General features: G+C 36.4%; 1 protein-coding gene across 1 annotated transcript; it reads left to right on the forward strand.

The window, feature by feature from the left end:
- The first annotated feature begins 381 nt into the window (after positions 1-381).
- BRD7 (bromodomain containing 7) lies at positions 382-16,004 on the forward strand. Its single transcript, XM_072422927.1, has 17 exons — positions 382-755; positions 2,515-2,559; positions 3,149-3,351; positions 3,953-4,076; positions 4,633-4,687; positions 5,703-5,847; positions 6,686-6,796; positions 8,220-8,395; positions 8,982-9,111; positions 10,644-10,716; positions 11,686-11,793; positions 12,357-12,492; positions 13,035-13,146; positions 13,406-13,520; positions 14,416-14,559; positions 15,558-15,701; positions 15,867-16,004. Exons 1-17 carry the CDS (start codon positions 542-544, stop codon positions 15,926-15,928), a joined length of 2,097 nt encoding a protein of 698 aa, XP_072279028.1. The 5' UTR covers positions 382-541; the 3' UTR covers positions 15,929-16,004.
- Positions 16,005-16,557: the final 553 nt, after the last annotated feature.

Here is a 16,557-nt window from a genome sequence, read left to right on the forward strand (position 1 = left end):
TATATATGTGTTGTGTATATGTGCTGTGGTATATATGTGTTGTGTATATGTGCTGTTGTGTATGTGTTGTGGTGTATATATGTGTGGTGTATTTGTGTTGTGTGAGGTTCTTTCAGGAAGAATATTTACATTGACTAATAATAAACATAATGTCCCCACAGCTGTAATTCCCGCTCACTACTGAACAACACACCATACATAACGCCATCACTCCCTGCATAGTATTTCAGGCTGACCAATCAAGCTTGCAGATAGAAATGACCTCACATTAGTATCCTAAACTCCACCTCCTTCCCTCCAGGCTGCTCGGACTCCAGAGCGCGCATTGGCCTGTTCTACGCGTGCGTACTATTATTACAGACCTCGGGGCCGCGCGCGGATTGTTGCACGCTCGTAAGGATTTGCACAACATCCTCTCACTATTGTGCAAAACGACGCCTCGGGTTAGTTCTAATCTCTCCTCCAGCACTACCTCAGTCTGATCGGCAGGGTGCGCGAGAGCAGCAACTTGTTGCCGTGAATTGTTTGCGACCTGTGCCGGATGCCAGCACCAATGTACGTCTCTATGGTTTCTGCTGTGGAACCGCAACAACAACAAAAGGAATTGTCGGTCCGCCGGCGTGACGTCATTACGGGAATACGGAAGAAGATTCTGAAAGGAGCTGTGGCCGATATGGGGAAGAAACATAAGAAACACAAGGGCGAAAAGCATGGCTATGAGGGAAAAGAAGACGTGCGTGTACCGGCGGAAAGTCGTGAGTTTCTTGGTGATTTCTAAATGGCATTGGTGAGGGCTCTGGGTTAGGAACTACATGTCCCAGCATGCTTTGGTGAGCAGCAGAGCTCTTGGTTCAGTAGTAGCAGCTCATTATATTATGGAGGAGAGCAGCAAACTGTTATATGGACATTATGAGGAGCCAACACTTTCCAGGGGCTCCAAGCTCCCTCCTTCATCAGGGCCATGGCCAAGCAGAATACTGATTAAGATTCACTCAAGTGAAAACCAAGTGTCCCCTACCTGTGTGTGACTGCCTTAATTTGTCTACAATAGTCTATATAGGTTACAGTGTATCTATAGAATTATTAAAACACATACCCGTCTATCTGTGTCACGGGAGTTTTCAGTCCAATTCCTGTCCTGAAGCCATCACAGGAAGTTAGAATAAATCTCCCAAATTAAAGGACTGCTGTCAACAATATGTGATTTTATGATATTGTGCTAAGGACAACTCTCAGAAATTTATATCGCAGTATGGTGAATGAGATTATAAGTAAGGAGTCCTGAATTTTTCCAAAAAGTGTATGATATACTCTTTGGCCCTAGTGAGAACATTTCTTTTTTTCAATATTGTATTTAAAACTAGAAAAAAAAGTTAAGCTGACCTGTATACAGGAACTATATATAAGATTGTGTCATATCTGTTACATATTCTGGCTTGGGTGGTCCTGTGAAACACAAAGGTAAAGCGGTCATCAGGCAGCAGGCAATTTCCTGTTATGAAGACCTGTCACAGCTGCTCGTTTTCTATTAGCAGGACGGATGGTCACCTCACCACCCCATGTGGTGTTACTGAAGCAGTGCTAACATGAAGGGGTGTGCTTTATTTATGTATTGCCTAACCTAAATAATTCACCATTCTAATGCTTTACTTAACCCCTCCTCCTCCTGGATCCAGGAATTGGGGAGTTTTTTTCACCTTCTATTAATATGTCACATCTGCTAAAATAAAATTGGGGCAATCTAAACCAGTGGTCGCCAACCTTTTTGGACCTACGGACCACTAAATCCATAGAATCCGGACCGCGCATGCGTTGGGAGCCAGGTGTCACTCAAAGAGGAAGAAACGTCCCCCAAAGTGATGTTATGATGCCAGAACCAGCCCACTCTCATCGCAGGTCTGAGCCTGTGATGGGAAAGTGGGAAGGTTAGGTCCATTTGGGGGACATGGTCTGCGGCTCTGGCCAGTACGCCCCCCAGCGGGCTCAGGAGAAGAACTGGGGGGTGCACTGGCCAGAACCTCAGACCACCAAAGATTTCTTGCGGTTGACGACCGCTGATTTAAATGATGCGCTTTGCATGAGAAGAGCAAGATTTGGGAATAAATTAAGGTGATTGAACATGAATTTGAATAGTTGAGGAATCCCTAAAAAATGAAGGGGTCAGGGAACCCTATTTATTTATAGTTAATGAATAGGACAAATTTCAATATAATCTATATATTTACAATAATATATTGGTGACCCCTTTATACAAGTGCTATTAAAATGAATGTTGTTTAGCAGGGAAAACACCTCTCAGGGGTCCATATGCAAATCTCACATTCCTGGACAATGACCTTTGGCTGAATATAATCAAGAAAAGTCAATCTGTGCATTGCTTTAGTAACTAATAAACGTTATATATGTCGGCAGCAGATATCCTGAGTACTATGAAGGGGCAGATGGGAAGGGGAGGGGTCCTGAGTTATTTAGGAAAACAAATACATACCCAACTGATAATTTTTATTTTTACAGGCAAAGGAGCACAAGCAGCAAATGCAGAGAAGAAAAAAGACAAAAGTAAGAATATATTGCTGACAAGTGTAATGAAAATATACAGCATTCTTCATCTAAAACATTGAAATGTAGAGTTTTATTTTATTTGCAGGCCTTTGGTGCTACACTAAATTCAGATTAGTTGTACTTTATTGTTAACAGACTGTCACTGCTAGGCTTTTTTTTTTAACTGCAACATGCTTAAAATCGATCTCGGGCATGTGCAGAAGGGGCATTTTCTCCTAAACTGAGGGGAAAGAGATGCCAATCTCATGCATGCACAGTGAAATCTGCCCTCTTATTTTTACCCTTTACAGCAACTTTGAGCGGTAAAACTGCTCTAAACAGCTTGCAAAATATGAAAACAAGCCTAAACTCAGCGGTCATCATTGGTTTCTCCTCCTACCAAGAATCTGGGTATTTGCAAGCGATTGGCCATCTTTGGCCTGGTTTTAGTAATAAAATTTGTATGTTCCTCGTTGCCTCACCTTATTAGTGAAGTGTTTATCCCATAGTTATATACTTTAGTGTAGAATGGTAACGTCTGTCAAGTTACAAAATGATCAGTGCTTTAATTTTTTCTTGCCTAAATAGTGGCTTGTTTTCCTTTCAGAATATGTGGAAAAACCATTAAAACTTGTCTTAAAAGTTGGTACTGGGGAAGTGAAAGAACTGTCCACAGCTCGGGCAGCAGCTCTGCCACAAGGCTTCCATGAAGACAAGGCAGACCATGACAAACACAGAGACAAGAAGAAGAAGAAAAAGAAGAAAAATGAGAAAACGGTTAGTCCGGGTGAGGAGAAAAAGAAGAAAAAGGTGTGTATTGATTCACTGCCAGTGTGAAATAAAACTGGTAAAAAGTACATCTCTAGCATAGCATTCTTTAAAACCTACTTGATCTTGGATACTCAGGGTACTGAGTCATTCTAACTCCATTTCTTTAGGCAGAACCAAAGTTTCACTTTTAAGAATACACGATAAGACGGGTCTTTATTGCAGAAGGGGACAGGTGTTGTTCCTTCTCAATAATCCCTCCTACCTGCCTGATCACTCCATATATCTGGCAGAAAGCCGAGCTGCACATGTGCAGCATCAGCCTTGGTTGCCAGGATACCTGACAATAGCAGATTCCCCTGCACATGCTGGGAAAGAATGAAAGGAGGTACATCTCCGACCTAGCCAAACAAGATTGCTGAAGATTGTCCTGGACATGTCAAGACGGCAGGGGTTTTGTTTCACTTTAACATGTTGTATATTCATGTTTGTGGACATCAATAGTATGGGTTTTCTCTTAATACATTGTTTTCTCTAAAAAATGAAACATTCAAATCAAATTATGTGCAATTGGAATAATAAAGTAAATAAATGATTCTCAAATATAGCATGTCTTTTCATAATACTAATTTCTTCTTCCTAGGATGATAAAAAGAAGAAAGATAAAAGTCAACATGACAGTGACCCAGATAATGAACATTCCCTCCATTCACCACTTAGACCGGATTTACCAGCAATATCTGATTCTTCCATAGGGAAGCCAGAAGGTAAAGAAGAACCAATAGTATAATACTATGATAAGTACCCATAAAATGTTGCAAATACTGATTTATTATTACATTTCTGGCAACAGAAGACAATAAAAAATATATGCTGCCCATTGATGATGAGATTATTGGAATGTTTAGATTGACTTATGATTTGATATGGATTGGGTAAGTCTGATACTTCTAGACAGATGTTTTCCGTTACTAATTTGTGCTGTTAATTAATAAACACACAAATTGCCATTGGGTAATATGATTCACTTAGTCTACACTGAACCTTTATAGATCACTCATTGCCGCTTTAAAATAGTATCTTCTGGATATAAATATTTGATAACAGTAAAGTCTTGTGTGCTTTGTAAACAGGGACAATTGTGTATTTTCAGTTTGTATACATTTTAGTGTTCAAAGAAAATACTTCTGCTACGACTAATGGCAAGCGTTCAACCCTACAGCTATATTCAGAAAAATAAATGAGAATGAAACAGATTACACTGAAGAAGACAACAGACCTTAGTTTTAAAGTATGTGATATATATTTTGTTTTTGCATGTAGAAGATCAGACTCCACTGCAAGAGGCATTGAATCAGCTTGTCAGACAGTTGCAAAGGTAAGATGCTGCAAAATACATAGTTGAATTTTTTTTGTTATTATTTGTGTAATGAAGTGAATGTAATGAATGTAAGGAAGTGTAATAATTGTATAATGAAGTAATGAAGAAGAATTTTTGCTGCATTATATCATAAATGTAATGTTTAATGTGAATATATATGGCCAAAAGAAGAGCATAATGTGAATGTCACATTTTCTTCTTTATAAAGAGACAGGTGGCTCTTTCTGATCTTGTGATCTTACAGAATCAATTCCTGAATTTAGAAGCGTGTGTGTGTGTGTGTGTGTGTGTGTGTGTGTGTATATATATATATATATATATATATATATATATATATATATATATATTTAATCTATATTTTGAGCCAAATGAGCTTTCAAACAGACCACTGTTTCTACAGGAAAGCAATTCAGCATCCTATTTAAACCTTTTAGGAGTCATTGCTGTCTATACCTAAAGCGGACCTAAACTAAAATTTTTACCCTACATAAAAGGGTAGACAACCCTTTCTATGGGTATGTGCAGTATAAGATCGGGTGACATAGGAAGAAGGTCAAAGATGGTGGCGGCACTCAAGAACAATGAAGGGATGATACTTGGACAACGTGGGACCCAATCCAGGAGACTTCTGGATGGATCGACAGATTTACAAAGGTAAAGGTGAGTGAGTTTTTTTAATTTAGTTCAGTTTACTTCTGCTTTAAATTGTTAATTCATTTCTGGGTTAAAAACTTGGAACAGGGTGAAGAAACATTCAACTTTTGTTTTAACAGACAATTCTTGGTCCTGATAATTGGTTCTTCAGGCACACAGAACATATAGTTGCATACTCGTAGCAGAAGAAAAGATTCCTCTATACCTGGAAATGCAGGTGGAACAGTGTTCAAAGTTTACAATTTATATTATAGGGATTACAATACTGTACCTATAATCTCTAATCTTTAAATTTAAAAAAATGAAAAATCTTTCTAAATATTGTATTTCCATTTGAATCTTTATTTTCTTTTTGCAGAAAGGATCCCAGCTCTTTCTTTGCTTTCCCTGTCACGGACTTTATTGCTCCTGGTTATTCGATGATTATTAAAAACCCAATGGACTTCAGCACAATAAAGGAAAAGATTAGAAACAATGACTATGACTCCATTGAAGAGCTAAAGGTATGGAAAAGTCAGGTGGTAGTTTAAAATAAACTAATCTTACACTTAATAAAACTCTTTTCAACACACAAAGTTATTTGTTTTCTTGTGATTTGACAGAGCCTGTTAATATGGTTGCCCCTTTCAATATTCAGATTAGTTCCCCCTTTTCATCTTAGAGCTAGATTGCATATTTTCCAACACTAAAATGACCTAAATCTCTTTAGTAAAGTTTGTGCCCAAGTCATGCTTTATATTTGGGACAAAATATGTTTTAGAGCAGGTGTAACATTTGTTAAATGTTTACCAAATATAACATGTTTCCATGTCAACAGTCCTTATAATACTTTCTAAGCTTGTTAAGGGGGTAGGTTAAAAGGAAGGGTATTTAATGAGCGTTGGGGTTATAAATTCCAGTGCAAATAACGGTTCAGGGGTGAGGTTAGTGCATACTTTTAAATCTATATTTTTAGAGCCAAAATGTTCTTTGCCAAACTTTTGGCACAGAAACAATCAAGCAGAGTTTAATATGCTATCATATATTTGCAGTAAGTCATAAAATATGGCCTAGCCTTAAAGCCATAAAGGTCTATCTATTATAGCAAAGCACCATGAGAACCATGCTCATAGTTTCTTAATTGTAAGTAAAGATCTGTTCTGTCAGACACACTACAGTTTACAGTTTGCATCTGTGCTCAGCCATTGCTGCTTGTCTCTGGAGGCTGCTGACAGCAGAACAGAGATTACTGCTAACAGATACCCATTTTAGGACACACAAACTGGATTTTATGTTGTCCTGTTTTTTGCCCCTTTGGTAAAGCACCACAATCACTGTGTACTGACTATAAACTTTTCACAGGAAAACTTCAAGCAAATTTGTCACAATGCCATGATTTACAACAAGCCTGGAACCATTTATTTTAAGGCTGCCAAGAAGCTGCTGAACTCAGGAATGAAGATTCTTAGTCAGGTACAAACTTTTCTTTTGTATTGCCAGACCTGTAAAATAATTTCAGAGTCTCAAAGTTTTCCTAAGCTGTGTGTCTTAGAACTAGATTTAGATATGTGCTGAATAAGTTTATCCTTTAAAAAGGTTATAGAGATACTTTAATTTAAAAAGGTAAAGTGAACCTTTTCAGTAGCAGTTAAAACTGCAGTAGTATAACTATTATTATAGTTTAACTATTTTGCAGCCAAGGATGTGGGGAACATCCTCCACAAGGCTGAATGTAAACAAGTTGTGTGTGTGTGTGGGGGGGGGTCTGTGTTTTCAAAAACCCTGAGCCAAAAGTACATTTTTTTGTACAATAAAAAAAATGCTTAAAAAACAAAAGGGTATTCTTAGATGCTGCACATGCCTTCTAATGTGTTCTTTTTGGATACATTTTGCTTCATAAAGTTATAGACTGGTCTGTTACTAAGCTGAAACCTGTAATGAAGAGAAATGGCCATTGCTGACTTCTACCTGAAAACAATAGGTGACTGACTGCTTTGTTGACCCAGTGACAAGGATAAAGACAGCAGAGGAAATGTCAGGATTCCTTATCTGCATAGTTTATCCAGATCTATGATTCTAAAGAATAAAAGCAAAACTAAACTCGCCCTCCCCTCATTTGAGAGTTTGAGCCAACTTTATTATCTAGGTCAGAAAGATAAAACTCCTTCACACTTTTTTTTTTTTTTAGCAGAAAAGACATATCATACCTTTTTTGCAGTAGAGTCAAGAAACAAAATCTACACAGCCCTCATGAAGACATCTTGCATCATAGCATTTCTGAAGTAGTTTGGCAGTGACAGCATATTTTTGACAACTTTAAGCATGATAAGTGTTGGAGTGGGCAGCCATCAGTTTCCTATATATGTTTGATATTTGTATATCCAAAAAGTAATAATTAGTACCTAATCCAATTCTTTATTTGGATCATATTTATTCCAGTACTGGAGAAACAGCAATCATTTGGTTATGGTTGTCATCTGTATTTTCCACACAACAAGTCTATAAAATTGTCTGCATTTGTGTGGACATAGCTGGTACAAGTGCAAACAGGTATAATATAGGAAATTAAGGGGGGTCCTGTAGTGCTGTCAAAACTCTTTTGGTGTCTTTTGCCAGCATTATTCTTAGATTAGGTTTGTCCCACTATTGGTGTACATTTAGCTATCTAAAGCCAAACCTTTTTTTCCATTTGGGTAGTGTTTTGCATTTCTTTCCAGTACTTTGATTCTGGTGACAATGACTATGAGGACAAATGTACTGGGAACACATATAGTAGTAAAACCTACAAAAAAATATTTGGATTTAGATACATCCTATGGATAACATGGCTTGTTATGAGTATCATGCTTATACATCCTGAGGAAATTATGGTTAAACATATTGTTATCTAATACAGGAAAGAATCCAGAGTTTAAAACAGAGTATTGAGTTTATGGCAGATCTTCAGGTGCCTGGGAAGGACAAAGAAAATCCAGATTCTAAGGGAAATGAGAATATGGAGGATACAAAAGAAGAATCAATGGACACTAGTGATTTTACTGCCTTCAAAACACCAGTCAAGGATTTTAAGAGGTATGTGCTTCTAAAATATCATGGTCAATACCTACGTCCACATTTAACTAAGCAGAAACAATGTTCTCAGGTACCTTGAGAGGTTTAAGCGCTGGTTTATCTTGGAAGATGTATGCTCTCCAGTGCTTTTAGAGAAGTAGTTAAGATGCCATAAATTATTTATTTTCTTTGGGTCATACAGCATTATGATGACCACATGCTGTTGTTGTCTCTGCTCTCTTCTCTTTAGCATTTACAAAAAGAAACCTTGGGCTGAGTGTCTTGTGAATGGCTGGAGAAGGGGGGAAACAGAAACACAAGCACTGTGCTGGGGTCTTTGAGATCTGTGGCACTTAGATCTAAGTGGTCCAAATGTGAAGTGGGAGTTGTGCTAACCCTGGGATGTAAACAAACTGGTTTGCAAGTTGTAAAGAAAAAGTGCAATATGGCTTAAACAGGATCAGGTTAATGTGCCTGGAGTTGGGCCTTAATGTGTAGTACCAGACAAATTAGATTTGTATAAGTCATTTTGATGGTATTTAAAGAAAACATCTGTATGTGAATTTCTGTATAAAAAGAAAAACAACTTGAATTTCTCTTTTCACAGAAAAGATAAAGATCAGTCAGAAGACAAGCAGAGGGTAAATGATGGACTATCTGAAAAAGAGCAGGAACAGATTGACCAAATCATCAAAGATTCTTTTGGTAAATTAACAAAGCGAGCAGCCAACAGTCGGGTCAGTATTAAAATATCAGGAGACTATAATGAACCATTTATAATGTATACAATTATTGAACAGCCTAATAAATTACAAAAATGTATTTATTTGTATGACTGTGTCCTTTATACCTATTTCAGGAATAAAGTAATTATTATGTTTAAAGTATGAACAAGTCCAACCAGCATCCCCTGTTTAAAAAGGCAGTCATTATTGTACAGGAATCATCTGGTTATTTTTAAAAAAATTCTTTTACTTCATTTCCTATCTGATGGATTCAAAAGGAATTGTTCAGCCTACTTCTCTCCATTTGTGTTGTCCTGGATCCCACACTTTAGCTACTTGCCTTCTGTACTTCATATAGTGAGCCTGATTTATTAAAGCTCTCCAAGCCTGGAGAAGATAGACTGTCATGGGGAACCTGGGTGATGCAGCAAACCTGGTATTGCTAATGGCTAATTGCTAATATATGGCAAATGTTTTCTTTCCTGGACCAGATCCATGCCAGGTTTGCTGGATCACTCTCATGGTTCTTCTATGATAGTCTGTCTTCACCTGTCTTAGAAATCTTTAATAATTCTGAGAGAGGCTTTCACAACAGGAATGGGTTGTTTTGATTCTCTACAGTCCTCTGAGTTTGTGAATCAGCTGCCAACAACAGGACTTTGAGCTAAGAGAACAGTAGAGAGACCTTCCATGCCTCTAATCGGTCACTGCTCACCGAGATTGGCGGAGACTTTGGACTCCTTTTCCTGGCTCCTAAAGATAGATCTTTGTAATGCTGTCATTAGAGGGTCTAAGAAGAGGACTTACACAGTACAGGGCTAAGATAATTAGAAAACAAAAATACCAAAGGACACTACACAAGTCGGAGTTGGAGGTTTGAGGGTACATTTGAGGTATTGGCCTGAGTTCGTCATATATATCAGCCAGCTGTCTTTTTTTTCTCTGAATGTTGCCAAAACAATAAAATCTAACAAAAAACACAGACAGGGCACCTTTGACTTCAACCCTTATTTTATGAATTGTTTTACAGAGTTCTACAGAGAGATGTTTTGCTATTGATATCTGACAGTTAGCTCATAGAGACTATTATCTGAACACATATTTCAAGGTCAGCAATAGTTGATCACCTGGCTGTATTTTTTCTTGGAGGAATCCCCTTGTGTGGGCTGTAAATGTGTAACCTTTTGTGAAAAACTGATGTAAACTGATAATAATAATAATTGAGGGGTTCCATGCTCTTTAAAATTTGATTTTGGAATTGCAATATTTGTCACTCTTGGAGAATTTCTCTTAGCCCCCAGCATAGACACAGAAAACAATAAGTATTTAACTTTCCCATTTCTTTGGAATATGAAGATAAACATGAACTTTGAAGTCCTAAAGTTGAAGCGCATTATTAAAGCACTATGTGCCCTTTAGCACTATTAAATGTCATCTATCTTAATTGTGTTTTTAACCTTTCCAAATGAAAGGCATTAATTTTTGACAGTATGTACTATTTTTATTTAGTTGTGATTTACAAATAAAGATATTATTCATTACAGCTGGAGTTTGAGAGAAGAAAGCAAGATGGAACTACAACCTTGGCTTTGTTCAACCCTGGGGACACATTATTGGGTATGTAGATGTCGGAAACAGTGGGGAAGGGGAGGGTAAATCATAAAATAAAGCTAATTACACTTTCTGAACTGGGTTTATTAACTACAGTCCCCTTTCCATACACCACTTTAGGACTTTGGACTGGAAAGGGGCATGAGCTTTACCTTGTATAGTGCACCTTGAAACAGACCTTACAGTAAAGGTGCAAGTTGGTGTAATATATTAGGGAAATATGTGTAGGTAGAGAGAAAGAAAGAGGTTTGAGGCTCGTGGTTTTTCATTCAAAAATAACTTTGTGTATTATTTGAAAACATAATACATATACATGTATACACAGTATTTCCCTCTGTCCTGTTAACAACTCATGGGACGGGTTTGGCATACTATACAGTTATTCTAGTAGATTATGAGTATTAGAGAGAAAAAAAGCAAAAAGATTAAGTTATGACCGTATCGTGTTGCGTAAGAATCAGACGCATTTCGCCTCAATGGGCTTCTTCAGGGATAGGTTTATAAGCATACTAAACGGTCTATCACTTGAATAGTAATTCAAATTAGTCACAGTGAAGATATATATTCACAAATTGGATATCAGTGGCATCACAGCTGTAGAAATTGCGCATGAGTATTTATGCTTTTTTTTTATCTCAGAAGGTTTTTGGTTGTTGCTGGCTTCTCTGGGATCAGACTTGTGTTGACAAGCATTCATCCATTAAAGTTTGTTGGATTGGATTATAGAGAAAAACCTTCTTAAATTCCTTAGAATAGAGATTGCTCAAATCAAATGCAGAGTGCAGCAGAGCACGGGTAATGTGGAGACAGATGGATGTCTTGATAACGCAAAACATGCATGGACCAAAGTTACATGTTGTAGAATCACTGAATTATTGTCTATGCACTTTTTTACTACATAAAATATATTGCAATATGCAAGACAGGGAAGTTATTTGCACGACTCTAACATTATATTTCAAATAATTTTTTTAGAACCAGGGCATGGAACTGCCATTCTTGGTTCCACAGCTGGCCGACTTCAAACAGGTGTAAATTGCTTGCAAGGATTCAAAGAAGACAAACGTAACAAAGTCACTCCAGGTAAGACAGCATTATATATTTGTTTTGTAAGTTAACATTTTTATTTTGCCCACAGTTTCAGGTATTTGGCATGAATTATCTGTTACAGCCACTATACCAGCAAAATCGCAGGGACTGCTGTCAGTTTACCAGGTCTCTGACAATAAAGATTGTAGGCTTTATTGATAAATATATTGTAGCAACATTAACACTAATGAGCACTAATTATCTCCTTCCTCCCATTTGAATCTTAATGATTTTAATAACTGTTATTACCCAGAAACATTATTTTATTCTCAATTAAACAGAAAAAACATTTTTTTTTAAATCGGTTTAAAACTAATATTGAATAATAACAATTAAAAAATACAATACTGACTAAAGTGCTTGCTTGTTGGTGTTGGTAACAAACATTTATGACTGTAATTCGATTGCATTCAAGTTACAATTTATGCAGATCCGTTTCTTGAGAAACCAAATCCATGAATAGTCTACTTGCAGGCCAATGTGAACCTAACTGTAAATATCCAATACTGTAAAGTTGTATTATGGTAATGATGCAAATAACTGTGATTTGTTCTCAGTGTTATACTTGAATTATGGACCATTCACCTCCTATGCTCCATCGTATGACTCAACCTTTGCAAACATTGGCAAGGATGATTCTGATCTAATTTATACAATGTATGGAGAGGACCCCAACCCTCAGGGAAATTTCAGGTATAGTAGCATAAATATCTAGTATTTGCTTTTCTGGCCTTTCTATTTTTTTATGTAAATATTTTTCAGTTACAAATAAATGTACTTGTCTTCAGCATTCTTAAAGTAGACAGAAAAAAAATGAATGTAAATATTCTAGTCTTACACAAAGATGTACATTTTTGGGCTTACCTGCATAGTTACTTTGTAGTTTGCTGTGGGAGGTTTCATTGAATAAATTCCTTTACTTCCTTTTGAGTAAAAGGTTGTTTGCAGGACAGAAACTGAGAGGTAAAATGCTATGTTTAAGTTGCTAGCTAGCTCTTTGTTGTTTTCCTAGTTTTCCCTTATAGTCTGGTTAGACCTAGTCACAAGAACAGAAGGTGAAGAGAAAGCTCCATAAATGGCAGTAAAGCATGGCAGAGCCTCAACTCTAACCTTTTGTTCTAGAAACTTATTAACACTGGTCATTTTTTCTGCTTTATTAGAACTGTAATATGTAAGGCATTCTATATATAGAAGTATATAACATTTCAGTAAAATATGTTCACATTTTATTTTAGCCTACAAGAGTTCTTAGAGAATTTAAAGAGCCAACCTTATGGAATGGTGGACTGTGTTCTCGATGCTTTCAGTGATGGAGAATATTCAAGAACAGAAAGAGAGCAGAACAAGGTAACAATAAGTTCTGAAATGTTATGAATGTGTTCAAATAATCATTTAGGCTATGCAGTTATTTTTATAAAATGGCTTTAATATATTTTAAAAAGGGGTTTGTAGTGGTTCTGCACATATTCTTTTAATTATAAATAGGACAAAACAATTAGGATTTTTTTATATATATTTTTTTATCTGGCACTTTTATATTCAGATCTGTTCAGCCTTTATATGCTTTGCTAAAAGATAGAATTTGTTGATTATATTTGTTTTACAGGCAGCAGTAAGTGAAAGCTCAGCAAGGTCGGACAGTGTTGGCACCACTGACCAGTTTGCAAGTTTAAAGTCTGTGTTTGGTGTGGAATTATTTGAAGAGAATTTTGAATCGGAAGGTAGGAAAACAACTTCATTTCTTCAGTCGGGTTTGTCTGTATATGATAATCCACCTGTTTCAGTTGCTGGAAGTATAGTGCTTGCATCTTACACACATTGGTATCCGTTATTTATTATATACGTCCCTGAAATTTCTGCATGAATGTCTTGCATTTTGCTGAATTTATGTTTTAAAAGTGTACTCTAAGCTAGAGTTCAGAATAGTCTAGCTGAAATCCTCAAAGTAAAATGTAGGCAGTAGTTGGTTCTTACAACCAAAGTGAAACTTGTTCTTGCTGAGGGTCAGACCTCCAAATAGGTTTAGAGAAAAAAGTGCTTTGAAGACAATAAGAGCATTAAGAATAGGAGCAAGAACAGCAACAATTATTCCCCTGTACTCACATCTTCCCTTTATTATGTTAAATGAGGTCATGGCCAACAGCCCCTGCAACCCACTGTGTTTTGTGGTAACATTGTGTCAAAGTATAAAACCACACATTGTGGCTGGGAACTGTTGAATGCCATAGAAAACTATGGAGGCTGCTGTGGAACATAGAGAGGGAGAGATAGGAAACACAGGATGCTATGAAAGTGAGTATCAGAGACCTACTGCTGGTTCTTTTAAGGATTAACAAGGTTGCTTTATCTCCTGGCAAAAGCACCTATGATTTTTTTAGGTTGTTGTAATAGATACAATTGTAAGATTTTCTCCTTTTTCCCTAATATGTACATATTATTCCCTGTTTAATCTACAGCGTTGCTTAATATAAATTCTGTTTATAATAATGGGGTATGTTAAATGTTATCTGGGAATTTTACTAAAGTTGTAATTTTTCTAATAGTGTAATAATGGCTGGGAAACTGAAATTGATATTAATTTTCCATAAATTCTGTACTAACACAATATAATTGCAGAATCAGAGAAATTCCAGAAGAAGTTGGATGAAACCACTAAATTACTTTGGGAGTTACAAGAAGTTCAAAATGAGCGCCTAAGTACAAAACCTCCTCCAAATATGGTTTGTCTGCTAGCTCCATCTGCAAAGGAAGTTCAGATTGGTAAGTTCTATTAAAACCATTTATGTATTGAAAATCTACTACTTAAAGCTGATGTTAATTGGCATATCATGTATGTGTTTCTTCTTCCTCCTCCTCACCAATATCTTATTCGGTTACTAATCTTATTAGGTTACTAAATAAAACCTAAATAAAAATTTTTAAAAAATAAATGAAAATTGTACTCAAAAATTCCAAATTTACCTTTTTTTTTCTAATTTAAACTGACAAACAAAACTAAGTACATGTATTCAAATCTGCATTAAAGCCCCTTTCCTTCAACCAAAAAATAGTTTAAAAAATACTAGTCCTAGAAATAAAATGTTTGGTCTAACAAATAATATTTGGTTGTCATCATGGTCATGGATGTCCGAGAAAAATATAATGTAGCTAGCTATTTGAGGAAGTCTTACCTTGGTAGGTTCACTTTAGACTGAAAAAAAGCTCTGTGGCCTATTCTGTGTCTCCCATTATAGCCATCACAGCCTCAGAATGTCTCATCACTTCACAGACACAATGATAATTTACCACTGACCCATTAAATGTTACAGGATGTTACTGATCTGACACAAGCAATGTTGGACAAGATTTTGGCAACGTTTCTTAAACAATGCAGTAGACTTGTGCTGTGGCTTTATTTTAGTCTAATATGAATTTGTCCTTTAAATATTTTCTTTCTTTAAGCATGCTTACTACAGAAGAAGGCATAACACTAAAAACAGATAGATCACCTCCAAATAGGCAATATCCAAGTCTGTTTTTTCCTCCTTCCATTTGAATCTTGCTTTGACCAATGTTTATCAGTATGCCTTTTATCAGTCTAAACAGTTGTGTCAAAGCAAGTATTACCAGTGAGGGCAACTGACAAGTTCATTTTTTATATGAAACAGCTGATTATTGTCAGTACTGCTTTCTCTTATCTGCATTTCTTATTAGCTCACAGGGTTTAATTTAAACAAGGATACTATTTGGTAAAATAGTTTTGGGATTTTTTTTTTCAGCTGAAAAAGTGAATGAGAACCTGAAAGAACTGGCCCAGCAAGTACACCCAGGGGACATTGCCAGTGTTTCTGGAATCCGGAAGGCTATGGGAATTATCAGTCCATATGTGGACACAGAAGAGATGATAGTGGATCTGACAACAGGTTTGATTTTTTTTTACTTTTTATGCTTCCTGATGACAAGTAACATTTTGATTCACATTTCTCACAATATATAATAAATGTGTAATTGCATCCCTAAAATGTACCTGTCTTCAAAAAATGTGTTTTGCAATGTGAAGTTACATACTTTCTTTATTTTCCCAACAGATAATCAAGAAAGCCAGGCAATACCTAAAAACAAAAGCGAGTGCCTGCAGATTGCAACATAGAAGCCAAGGTGGACCAAACTTGTATATTTGTACCAAATCTTTTTGTTCAATAAACATGGTGAACCTGTTTTTTGTATTTGTTGTGTTAGAGACTTATTGAATGCAGACATATACAGGCAAAAATAGGTACAGATTCATAGTATCATATTCTTGGAGATCTTAAAAAAATAATCACTTCTTCACTGAATCTGGCAATGAAAGATTTGCAATTTTTAAGGTAGTCATTAAACCAAGCCACACAGGTTATCAGGTTATCCCTAAATAAAGAAAACACAACAGCTCAAACTACTACTGTTTCTGTAAGATATTAAAAAACATACTTACAAGTCCATGAAGACCAGCTCTGTCCTCCTTGCACCCAAAGTATTTGCACTTTCTCTTTTACTTCCTCGCTGCCATCTTGGATTTACAGGGTGGCTGTCGTTTTCTGTTTTACACAGCCGGAAACTTATTTTATGTGCAAATTTGGCCGCAGGTAAACTGTATTCAAGTTTCCTGTAATACTGCGATTTATATATGTAAGTAGGGATCAGAACTGTCTACGGACTGCTACTCTACCACATCTAAGTTTATGTACAGCCTCAACAAAATTATAAGTTCACAGCAATTCAGATTCAACTCAACTCAAA

The sequence above is a fragment of the Pyxicephalus adspersus genome, chromosome 9, assembly GCF_032062135.1.
Source record: "Pyxicephalus adspersus chromosome 9, UCB_Pads_2.0, whole genome shotgun sequence".
Lineage (NCBI taxonomy): Eukaryota > Metazoa > Chordata > Amphibia > Anura > Pyxicephalidae > Pyxicephalus > Pyxicephalus adspersus.

Coding starts and splice junctions, on each gene's coding strand:
- BRD7 (XM_072422927.1), top strand. CDS start 542: ATGCCAGCACCAATGTACGTCTCTATGGTTTCTGCTGTGGAACCGCAA. Junction 8,396..8,981: donor CCAGTCAAGGATTTTAAGAG/GTATGTGCTTCT, acceptor CTCTTTTCACAG/AAAAGATAAAGATCAGTCAG. Junction 12,493..13,034: donor AACCCTCAGGGAAATTTCAG/GTATAGTAGCAT, acceptor ATTTTATTTTAG/CCTACAAGAGTTCTTAGAGA.